Source organism: Neoarius graeffei, chromosome 10, assembly GCF_027579695.1.
Source record: "Neoarius graeffei isolate fNeoGra1 chromosome 10, fNeoGra1.pri, whole genome shotgun sequence".
Lineage (NCBI taxonomy): Eukaryota > Metazoa > Chordata > Actinopteri > Siluriformes > Ariidae > Neoarius > Neoarius graeffei.
In genome coordinates, this window is record NC_083578.1 from 16,979,781 (window position 1) to 16,992,591 (window position 12,811).

Sequence of the window (12,811 nt, forward strand, 5' to 3'; positions counted from 1 at the left end):
TTATGCTCAAATCCACTCAAAGTAGGGGGCGGGGCACCATCACGCTGTGTCTTTAAATTATATTAATTTCTTATAGGCCTACTTGTATTTCCTAGAATGTAAATGTGAGGAGTGACATATAAGCTATGTCCAATGTACAATATTCTTAATATCCACTGTAGATTTTGGTAGGTGTGTTGGGTATCTCTGTAAAGCCTCAGCTGCGCATGCCTCCTGGCAACACGCACCCTCGCTACGTGCGCTAGGTGAAGGATCGGTCAGTGGAGAGCTCAGCTAAGCTCAGCATGTTTAATTCCCCAAGCCAATGACAAGAACTTTCGTGAGAAATAACGCGAACGTCTGCATCATGCGGGATTTGCGGACGGGAGTGGGACAAAATATGGCAGGCGCGGGCGGGAGCGGGACTGAAAATCATAATTCTTTGCGGGAGCAGGCGGAAGCGGGACTGCACAATGCGGGAGCGGGACTGAAAATTCTGTCCCGCGCAGACCTCTAGTCCGAATGCAGTTAATGCACAAATCCGAGTCACCAGTGCTCAAGTCCAAGTCAAGTCACGAGTCCTTAAAATTAGGGCATGAGTCAGACTCGAGTACTACAAGCCTGGGTCATCTCACATCAAATACTGACTTTGTTTCATTTATCGTGGCTTACTATTTATAATATTATTTTAATGTTGAAACATTTCATTTCATTATTTTTAAGCCATTTTTGGTCTACAGCAGGGGTCTTCAATCCTATCCGCAAAGGGCCGGTGTAGCTGCAGGCTTTCATTACAGCCAAATTGGAGGCTCACTTGATTGTTGACTGGAGACGAGGGTGAAATGATTAAACAAGTGAAATCAGGTGTAGCTCCTGCTTGGTTGGAATGAAAGCCTGCAGCCACACTGGCCCTTTGTGGATAGGATTGAAGACCCCTGGTCTACAGCATTTCTTTGCATGTGCCTAAGACTTTGCACAGTACTGTATGTGCCATATTTTTGCAGTACATTGACCATATTCCTGCAGTAAGCACCAAACACAAATGGATCTTTAAAGCATTACGAATGACATTATAACCGGGAATGCTGAACACTTGTATGCTTACGTTGCTTGAATTCTGTGACTCACTTTTTGTGCATTATCTGTCAGACAGATTCACTTTGCATGTACGAACAACAAGGTCTTCAACCTGCTGTTTCTTTTGGTACTATCTCAAGGGTTCTGACATGGAAATGTGCTTACTGGGGTAGATAATGCTAAAATGAAGACATGGTTCCAGGCGTGCCATGGGAACGAGAACGTAATAACAGTATTCACAAAAATGTTCTTGAACCAAGAATAATGGTTAAGTAAGGAATAAAACACAACAGGGCTTACTGTTATGACGGGGGGGGGGGGGGGGGGGGGGGACTATCCTGCAATGACGTAGTGTTAAACTTTTTCCTAACACAGCACATCCTGATATGTTTTATTCATCTTATAGCACAGCAATTTGCTGATCATTACAATACAATGCTTCGAGTTAAGTTTAACGTTGAATAATATCCGCAAGTTATGTTATAGCAACAATACAGCAGCTACAGTATGAACGTTAATTCTCTCACCAGCCTTTGTTGTTGTTTTTTTCTTTCACTTGTCGTTAATAAGCCAAACACACAGCTCGCTGTGTTACCGAGAAACGGCAAAGTCCTCTGTCCTGAAGACTTTCCCATGGTGGAAAAATGTCCTGGCTGTTCCTAGAGACCCCTTCCATAAATATTAAACACCACCTTACAGAAAATGTTACCAGATGAACTGTTAAACAACAAAAAAGATTTTTTTATGTTTCTGATGTACGATGTAGCGCGTCCATTGTAGAAATCCCTATGAACGAGTTGTTACTATAGAAACGATAACGTATTAAATCAAGCACACTGATATACTGTAAACCCGCCGTAAGGTCTGTCAGAGTTGCTGTTGTAGAAAATGAAACAGCACCTTCGGATCAATCAAGGGTGGGTTTCCCAAAAGCCTCTTAACACTAAGAGCATCTTAACTAGGAGAGAAAGTGTTCATTGTGCTGCTCGCTCTACCATTTAATGATGATCTTTGTGCTGCAATGCTTTTGGGAAACTCAGGCCAGAATTGAGAATTTAGCAGCACTGTGGTATAAATTGCATTATTCTATCCACGTTCACTGGATATGAGCAATCACACGGTCTGATTGGCTACTCTACTACTAGGCTATCAGCTCATATCCCGTAAGTAGAGAAAAACAAAATGGCGGAGCGTGTTACTGAACCAACCGAGGACGAAATAAAAACTCTACTCGAAAACAAAACCCCAAAATGATCAGGTATTTAAAAGAAACAGAAATAACTAAAAGAATATAGTTCAGTCCCCCCCCCCCAATATCTTCTGTTCCACACTCCAGCCCAGTCAGTGGCAGTAATGCACCTTTAAGTTGGTTTGCCAACCACCAAAAAAAAAACCTGAAGAAGAAAATAACCCCAAAAAAATACACAAAAAAGCAACAAAACATGAAATGAAAGTATCTGATGGTAAGAACGTATCTTTTTTATTTTTCAAGAATTATTATTTTCACATTTTTCACAAATTGCTCCTGTCATTTCGCTGGTTTGTTTACATTCTAAGTGGAACTGATTTTGTCAGACGTTTTGTATAAAAGTTTTTATTTATCGAATTTGCAAAAAATAAAAATACTCTGTTTCTCAAAATCCAGTGAATGTGGATAGAATAAAACAGTTATTCCACTCAATCTCGCCGCACATAGCCGATGAGGCCATCAGCTCATGTATGACTCGATTTCGTGGAATAACTGTGAATTATTATAACGTACTAGCTAATTTGCCTTAGCTATAATTAAGGACCTATTTGAGTTTGGTTTTTTTCCTGTAAACATGTACAGGACAGATATAGTCACACAGCAGAGATAAAGGGAAAAAAAACTGATTATAACATAAGATTAATAATAATAATAATAATAATAATAATAATAATAATAATAATAATGGATTCACAAAGCTTAAAACAACAACAATATCCAACATCCTGCTGTTACACTGTTGTTTTCGAGAGTGTTGATAGCCACCAGTTTGTCTTCGAGAATGTGCGCTTAGAGACCGTACAAAGTGGCCATGGTATTAAATTACTCCGCAACATCATGCTGTGTTTGGTGGCTCAAACATAATAAGTGAAGGAACTGACGACTGAAAATCAATCCATTCTACCACCAGCAGATGCAAGATGTGGCTCATGACACAATCCTGATGTTTTTTTTAAGATTCAGAGATTCAATTTCTTTCCTGTCCAGTCACCTCAGTCAGCTTTCATTCCTCATGAGCGACTGCGGTCTTCGTGAGTTCCCACCAAAATCATGCTGTACAGTTTCTGTTGCTCTTCTTTAAAGGACTCTTTCACTTTGCTGCGTTTTAAGCCTCCGTCCCTAAAGACAAACACATGGTGCAGTGGAGTAAATAAAAATAAATAAAATAAAAATCAGTTCAGATATTCAGGACACAGGTGTCAGTAACACGCAACTGAAAAAGTGGATATGATAGCTGGGAAAACACAAAATTGCAGAATATTTCTTTGTCAAATCGTCTGAAGAACCATCTCATGCGAGTGTTTTTTTTTAATATTTAAATTTTTTTTTTTAATTATGCCCTGCTGGCCGAAAGGCCTGAAGTTGGGATTATGTCGTGGCGATTTCCGTCCGTCCATCCGTCCCGGGAAGGGTACTCACCTTTTGAAATCAACTTCTCTCACAATTTTTGGAGGAATTTCACGAAACTTGGCCGGATTCTTTGTTATATGGCAGTAATACGCATATTGTAATTTCGTTAAATTTGGTCACATTTTACCAGAGTTACAGCCCTTAATTAACAAAATTATAATTCAACAATTTCATGAGAGTGTGTTTTCCTTCTGAAATCAACTCCTCTCACAATTTTTGGAGGAATTTCACCAAACTTGGCAAAAAGCATTGTTATATGTCGGTAGTACGCATATTGTAATTTTGTTCAATTCAGTCGCATTTTACCAGAGTCGTAGCCCTTGATTAACATCCTTGTACTTTCACAATTTCATGAAGGTATGCTTGCCTTCTGACATCAACTCCTCTCACAATTGTTGGACGAATTTCTCAAAGCTTGGCTAAAGGCCTTGTTATATGACGGTAATACGTATATTGCAATTTAATTTCGTTTGTGAAAATTTTACCAGAGTTTTGACCCTTGATTAAATAATTTGCACTTTGACAATTTCATGAGGGTGTACGTTCTTCTGAAATCAACTCCTCTCACGATTTGTGGAGGAATTTCACGAAACTTGGCAAAAGGCTTTGTTATATGACAGTTATACGCATATTGAAATTTCGTTTAATTTGGGCAGATTTTACCAGAGTTATGCCCTTGATTATTAACAAACTTGTACTTTGGCAATTTCATCAAGCTGTGCTTGCTTTCTGAAATCAACTTCCCTCACAATTTTTACCCCCCCCCGCTGGCCAAAAGGCCTGAAGTTGGGATTATGTCGTGGCGATATCCGTCTGTCCGTCCGTCCCGGGAAGGGTACTCACCTTCTGAAATCAACTCCTCTGTGGAGGAATTTCACAAAACTTGACAGGATTCTTTGTTATATGTCGGTAATACGCATATTGCAATTTCGTTCAATTCGGTCACATTTTACCAGAGTTATGGTATGGTTGCCAGCGGGGGATATTGTGGTCTCAGAGCACTCTTGTTCATGTTACATTACAGGCATTTAGTAGACGCTCTTATCCAGAGCGATGTACAACATACCCAGAGCAGCCTGGGGAGCAGTTGGAGGTTAGGTGCCTTACTCAAGGGCACTTCAGCCATTCCTGCTGGTCCAGGGAATCGAACCGGCAGCCTTTTGGTCCCAAAGCCGCTTCTCTAAACATTAGGCCATGACTTCCCCATGTGTTTCCATTACTTGTTTTTTAGTTCCAGAACAGACACCTTTCTGTTTTAGCCAGCATTAACTTTTTAATAAACACTCTTCCTGTACTTAGACCCGTCTACTGCCGCATACGTGACAGAATACTTCACAAAGTCTCTGTGAAAACAGCGTGCTAATTGTGCTCAAATCAGGGTTTTTGGCCTCTCCTTTCGACACTGAGTCCTGCTGAATGTTTTTTCCCCTTCTATGTTTGAAATTTCTCTTGTTTTTTCCCCGATGATGAATTACTTTTGGTAAATTAAAAAAAACTTGATGTCTTTTGTTCCATTCAAAATAATTTGCACATCCAAAAATGCAGCAAAATCTTCCCATACTGATCATGAACAACTAACTCGGCTGAATGAAGCACTACAAGCATGCCCCGTCATGGCGCCCTAGTTACTGTTGCTATGGGGTCACGTGGCAGTGCAAAGCCTCTATTAAAAACCTGTGGGATGACTTGAACAGGGCTGTGCACTCAGGATCGCCTCATAATCTGACAGACCGGGAGCACTTCTGCAAGGACGAGTGGAACACATTTGCCATATAAAGACATGCTAAGTTGGTAGGCTGAGTGCTGCATTACAAGCTCACGGTACTTTAACGAAGTATTAGTTAAGGAGTGTTGACAATTGTGCAACCAGGCTGTTGTATGTTTTTTCCCCAGAAAACGCTCTGTTTGTTTTTACTTGAATTTTATCAGTTGCTATATCACAATAAAAGTGGAAAAACATCTGACATGATTTACCTTGGTCACAAACACATGTAGTTTTAACCAGGGTATGTAAAAAAGTTTCTTTTTAATGTCACATCTATAAGTCTGATACAGTGTCTTGCAAAAGTATTCATCCCCCTTGGTGTTTGTCATGTTTTGTTACATTACAAGCTGGAATTAAAATGGATTTTTGGAGGGTTAGCACCATTTGATTTACACAACATGCCTACCACTTTAAAGAGAATTTTGCATACTTTATTCATCAAATGCACACTTCAAGCACAGTGAAATTCATCCTCTGCATTTAACCCATCTGAAGCAGTGAACATACAGACACTCAGAGCAGTGGGCAGCCACACCAGAGCACCCAGGGAGCAGGTACCTTGCTCAAGGGCACCTCAGCCCAAGGCCGCCCCACATCAACCTAACTGCATGTCTTTGAATTGTGGGGGAAACCGGAGCACCCAGAGGAAACCCACGCAGACACGAGAACATGCAAACTCCACACAGAAAGGCCCCCGCCAGCCGCTGGGTTTGAACCCGGAACCTTCTTGCTGTGAGGCAACCGTGCTAACCACTACACCACCGTGCCGCCCCAGGTGCACATTGTTGTTTTATTGTGACACAAACAATAAGATGGAAAAAAAAAACCAGCAATCTGGAGTGTGCATAGGTACTCACCCCCTTTTGTATGAAACCCCTAAATAAGAGCTGGTCCAACCAGTTCACTTCATAAGTCACATAATTAGTTGATTAAGATCCACCTGTGTGCAATCAAAGTGTCACATGATCTGTCACATGATCTGTCACATGATGTCTGTATAAACCAACCTGTTCTGGAAGGACCCTGACTCTGCAACACGACTAAGCAAGCAACATGAAAACCAAGGAGCCTCCAAACAGGTTAGAGACAAAGTTGTGGAGAAGTATAGATCAGGGTTGGGTTATAAAAAATATCCCAAACTTTGAATATCCCACGGAGCACCATTAAATCCATTATAGCAAAATGGAAAGAATATGGTACCACTGCAAACCTGACAAGAGAAGGCCACCCACCAAAACTTACAGACTGGGCAAGGAGGGCATTAATCAGAGATGCAACAAAGACACCAAAGAAAACACTGAAGGAGCTGCAAAGATCCACAGCGGAGATGGGAGTATCTGTCCATACGACTACTTTAAGCCGTACACTCCACAGAGCGGGGCTTTATGGAAGAGTGGCCAGAAAAAGAGTCATTGCTTAAGGAAACACGTTTGGAGTTTGCCCAACAGCATATGGCAGACTCCCCAAACACATGGAAGAAGATTCTCTGGTCAAATGAGACTAAAATTGATCTTTTTGGCCATCATGGGAAACGCCATGTGTGGCACAAACCCAACACCCTGAGAACACCATTCCTACAGTGAAGCATGGTGGTGGCAGCATCATGCTGTGGGGATGTTTTTCATCTGCAGGGACAGGAAAGCTGGTCAGGACTGAAGGAAAGATGGATGGCACTAAATACAGGGCAATTCTGGAGGAAAACCTGTTTGAGTCAGCCAGAGGTTTGAGACTGGGATGAAGGTTCACGTTCCAGCAGGACAATGACCCTAAAGCTACACTGGAGTGGTATAAAAGGAAACATTTAAATGTCTTGGAATGGCCTAATCAAAGCCCTCAATCCAATTGAGAATCTGTGGCGTAACTTGAAGATTGCTGTACACCAACACAACCCATCTAACTTGAAGGAGTTGGAGCAGTTTTGCCTTGAGGAATGGGCAAAAATCCCAGTGGCTAGATATGCTAAGCTAATAGAGACATACCCCAAGAGACTTGCAGCTGTAACTGCAGCAAAAGGTGACTCTACAAAGTATTGACTGGGGGGGTGAATACCTATGCACACTCCAGATTTCTGTTTTTCATCTTAATTATTGTTTGTGCCACAATAAAACAACAATTTGCACCTTTAAAGTGGTAGGCATGTTGTGTAAATCAAATGGTGCAAACCCTCCAAAAATCCATTTTAATTCCAGCTGGTAATGCGACAAAACAGGACAAACACCAAGGGCGAATGAATACTTTTGCAAGACACTATAAATCACTATGTGTTTGAAACATGTAAATTAATACAGTACGAGGTTGAGTTGTTGTTTTTTTCTTTTCTTTTTTTTTTTAAAATTAGTCTGTATTATCCTCAACAAGTTAAATCTCATACGCCAACTGACTCACTGATTTGATGCTTGTCTCTGGTGTGAGATATTTTGTTAGTCAATGTGTGTGTGCAGATGTGACATCTGTCATGTTGCAGTTGTCTTATTGGACATTTCCACAAAATGTCAGTTTCAGCTTTAAGACGAATAGAGTTTGTTTTTGGGATCGTTAACAAATCAACCACAGTCACAAAACAATCGTGATATCCGGGTGTGTTTTGGTCAGACGTATAGATTTCTGAAGCTAATGCTTACTTACCATAGTAGGTCCACAAGGCCACCCTGTCTGGCAATAGCTGCTTTAACCCGATTAGCGAACTGCACAGCGTCCTCGTCTTCCTGTTAACACAAACCCAAAAGGCGAGCTGAAAACATTTGCGCCGTTTATAAGGTGTCAAGTGTTCAGGCTCGTTTGTGTGACAGTTTGAAAGAGAAAGAGAGGACTTCCATCTGCAAGCGTCTGTCATAATCAAACCTTTTCCTGTTATTGCCAGTTCAGTCAGGGTGACTGGAGTTCACACACACACACACACACACACACACACACACACACACACTACTGTAGGACTATATTTTCCACTGAATTACTACTTTTGCAGAAAATTGCCACTACTTCTCTACTCCTATCCTTCACCTCACCTCCAAACACTGACATTAATTTTAGTTTTACTGAAACAAAAACCAGGTGGGCGGCACGGTGGTGTAGTGGTTAGCGCTGTCGCCTCACAGCAAGAAGGTCCTGGGTTCGAGCCCCAGGGCCGGCGAGGGCCTTTCTGTGTGGAGTTTGCATGTTCTCCCCGTGTCCGCGTGGGTTTCCTCCGGGTGCTCCGGTTTCCCCCACAGTCCAAAGACATGCAGGTTAGGTTAACTGGTGACTCTAAATTGACCGTAGGTGTGAATGAGAGTGTGAATGGTTGTCTGTGTCTATGTGTCAGCCCTGTGATGACCTGGCGACTTGTCCAGGGTGTACCCCGCCTTTCACCCGTAGTCAGCTGGGATAGGCTCCAGCTTGCCTGCGACCCTGTAGAAGGATAAAGCGGCCAGAGATAATGAGATGAGATGAGAAAAACCAGGTCTGTGTGTAAAAAAAAAAACCAGAACGCCAAGGACCAGAGCATTTTTTAACATAGTTACTGGGAGACCAAATGGTCTCCCAGTGGCCAGATTTGGTCTCCTAGTCAATGCCAAACCAGCTTCACTGGGAGACCAAATTTTAAACCAAGTTATGTTAGATTGATGCTGAAAGGTAAAACTGAAATGGGATTATGGGAGATGCTTGAATTGCTGGTTCAAATTCATAAGACTGTTTTCTTTGGATTGGAATGTTTAAGAAATATTGAAGTTGGGTTGTCAAGACTGTTCCAATTTCCAAATTATAGACTAAATATACAGTTATTTTATACTATGTTTCACACTGAGCAATAAAATTGAAGATTTTCTTATTTTTCACTGTTTCTTAAAGGTCCCATGGCATGGTGGTTTGTTGATGCTTTAAACGGGCTCGTGGAGGCTTCTGGATGTTATATCCGCAGCCTTTCTCGAAATGAACCCTCGGCACATACTGTAAATATAGCCTCCTGGGAGAAAGCCCCATTTCAGCGCTTTTCCCAGTGTGTCGTTTTGCTAATGAGAAGCAGGAGGCGGGGAAGGGTAGAGGGTGGGGGCGGGCCATGGGGGGAGGGGGAGGGGCTTGACCAAGCTGCGCACACACACTCGCTGCTATCAGTGCCTGTAGCCACGCTGCTAAGACAAAACCCCGTTCTCCCTTGGACTCCTTTCGTAAACTCAACGTGACAGAGAACAGAGAGTGAGAGTGTTCGGAGTGGTAGTTTACGAACGTATAATACCCTAGGCTTGAACACGCACTCCATAACCAAAGAGGATAGAAGCAGCAACTACAGCAACATAGCGCTTATCCAACAGAAGACATGCATTGCGGAGCAATAGTCAAACATAAGCTCATAAGTTACAGTCAATTTCCAGACTAAACTCAGTTTAACAGAGCATGCTGCATGCTCTTTAGTTTTGTAGCGCAGAGTACCTGGCTAACTGCAGGAAGCGGTTAGCTGCACAGCTAATGTAGCCATTGCTAGGCTAACGCACCGATTTTAAAACACGGCAAAACGACCAGTTATACACTTACTTGTTCGGTGTTTGCTGCTGATGCAGCAGGGATGCTTGGTACGGACCCAGGCTTCAGTGACAGTTGATGTGCAAAACCTGCCCTGTACTGTCCCAAGTTGTGGAAACATTCCTCAGGAAAATGCTTCCAACAAACATACACCGTCTTAGGTAGACTCGACGGCGTATTATTGAAGTAAATAAAATTAAGCCACTGCGTCTTCAGGGGCTCTCCCGTCGGCAGTAAAAACAGACTCCTTTCTGTGTTGTCACATCCATGTACAGCACAATTTCCATGTTTCGCTCGCTTAGGTGATGCCACGCTGTTGTGTCCTCTATGGTCTCCTCACTACAACTGGGCGGGGCAATCCATACAGTGGGTAGGAATCCAGAGGGGGGGCGTGGGGATCATCTCCCTTGCTGACGTAGTAAAGGGAAGAGCTTATCAACGCGCCGTTTTGACGCGCCATTCTCAAATGTTGGGCATAGTTTGGTTTACACATTATGAAATTTCTAGCCACTGGGGTGACTTAAGAAGGTCAGAGGAACTCATTTTAACGTTAAAAAACCTCAGAAAGTGAAATTTTCATGCCATGGGACCTTTAAAATACATAATATTATGAAAGTTGATAAAACAATACCTTAAACTCATAGTGTAATTCTAGTATTTTACCATACTTATGATGAAGTTATGGTAACTTGGCACTGCATTAACTATGTTGATATTATGCTGGCTGAAACGAGGATTCGTAATGCGGCAATTTGCATCACAGAATATGCCGCAGCGGTGCAGCCGCATGGACTCTGGGGCCTGTGATTGTATTGCCCAGACCAGTTGGTCTCCTAGTGGAAAATCCTTAAAAAATGCTCTGCCAAGGACGTAGTCACTCATCTGGCCTGCCATCAAAACAACCATGCCTACCAAAACATCAGGCAGAACTGAAATGTGACAATGTGACAGAGGACCAATCTCCACGGCAAATTGTTCACAACAGGAAAATCAACAAAGGACTAAATTTTGTTCCCAGAGCAAAGATCTACCCAAAACATTGATCAGAACTGAAATCGGATGAGAAATCAGAGAGGAAATAAAATTCCAGTGAGAGGCCTGGGATATTCATTAATTTGGCCTAATTACTAACTCAGCAAAAAATTTGTCAAAACAGTGACCAAGTTTTGTGCGGAATGATGAGTTCTTTCAAACAAAACAGTCGGAACGGAAATCCGTGGAGAACTGACGGAGGAGATACAATTTAACTGAATTGTGGACGACGGACGGACGCCACGGCAACAACTCATCAGCCTTATGGCCAGATGACCTAAACACACTGTATATAAAGGAAAACACGAACACATCCACATTTTCAATTGACTGCCAGCAAATGTCCTCACAACGCCAAACCCGTCATGGTTTCAGATGTGTTTCTATAAACAGAGAACAGCATAGACACTCACACTAAACTCTGATCCTTTTTTTCAGGTCAAAGTCATTTGTTCATTGTTCTTAATAAAGAACAACCCTTTAAAAAAGACCATGGAAATAAATGCACATGCACATTATGGGCCATCAAGTTCATTTTTCAAATTCCTAATTAGGTTTATACCACAGCACTGTGGAATTCTCGAATCTGAAGGTCAAATGGTCAGAAGGTGACCTTTCGACATTTTCTCAAACAGCAGCTCTGACATTTTTACACTAGCTTATATTAACTCTACTGCGATCTGGCCTAGTGGTTAGTGTGTCCGCCGCTCGATCGTGAGATCGTGAGTTGTGGTTGGGTCATACCAAAGACCATTATAAAAATGGTATCTACTGTTGTCTGGCAAGGCACGCTGCAAGTTACCAGTCCTCTCGCGGTTACTAGAGGACTAGCCACCCACTGTAACCCTAGCTGCATGGCCGGGGGTTACGGAAATGGAAATTGGCGCCACCCAATGCGCCTTAAGGGCCTGGTTAGTACTAGGACGGGAGACTGCCTGGGAAGACCAGGTCCTGGCATGGGAAGGACTTTAGACTTAGACTTTTATATTAGCTGGATGACCATGATTTTGTGGATGACATTGCTCTGCTGTCACACACCTACAAACAGATGCAAGACAAGGTAGATCTACTGGATGGATATGCCACATCAGCATCAGTATCAACAAAACCAAGGTGCTGATAGGTAACACCAACAGAGAGCCAGTGAAGATAAAGGGGAACATCAGAGAGGAAGTCAAGGATTTCACCTACCTTGGCAGCATCATAGACAGCACAGGAGGAACAGAAAAGGACACAAGAGCCAGAATGGGAAAAGCCAGGACAGCCTTTGTATTGCTGGGTAGCGTGTGGAAGGCACGCAACATCTCGACCTCCACAAAACTGCAGATCTTCAACTCAAACATAAAATCAGTTTTGTTGTACAAGGCAGAAACTTGGTGAACAATGAAAACGCTCCTAAAGAAGAGCCAGGCTTTTGTCAACAGATGCCTACATAGGATCCTAAGGATATCAAGTCAAAGTCCCTCCCACACCAGGATCTGGTCTTCCCAGGCAGTCTACTGTCCCAGTACTACCCAGCTCTTTTAGCCCTTAGTCTCTCACCTATTATATAGCTAGGTGGGGGGCTAGTCCTCTGGTAACCACAAGAGTTTGGCTTCCTACTCACATCTGTATCACAGCGTGCCTTGCCAGATGGCAGTAGGTACCATTTTTACGATGGTCTTTGGTATGACCCACCCGCAAGTAGAACTCATGACCTTCCGGTCGAGAGGTGGACACACTAACTACTAGGCCAACTCATGGTTATCCTAAGGATATGGTGGAAGAGATTATCAATCAAGAGTTGCTGACAAGAACAAAAG

At 42.6% G+C, this 12,811-nt stretch overlaps 1 protein-coding gene across 4 annotated transcripts in view; it reads right to left on the reverse strand.

The window, feature by feature from the left end:
- Positions 1 to 1,399: 1,399 nt before the first annotated feature.
- Positions 1,400 to 12,811, reverse strand: part of LOC132892888 (glycerol-3-phosphate acyltransferase 4-like) — a 49,794-nt gene continuing 38,382 nt past the window's right edge. For 2 of the 4 annotated variants that reach the window (XM_060931376.1, XM_060931374.1), the window contains 2 exons: positions 8,106 to 8,185; positions 1,400 to 3,424 (listed from right to left, as the gene is read on the reverse strand). In XM_060931376.1, coding sequence (XP_060787359.1) covers positions 3,316 to 3,424; positions 8,106 to 8,185 — 189 coding nt within the window. In that variant the 3' untranslated portion in view covers positions 1,400 to 3,315. Of the gene's footprint in view, positions 3,425 to 8,105; positions 8,186 to 12,811 lie in introns of those variants that run through there. The other 2 variants (XM_060931375.1, XM_060931377.1) reach the window with 2 other exon arrangements.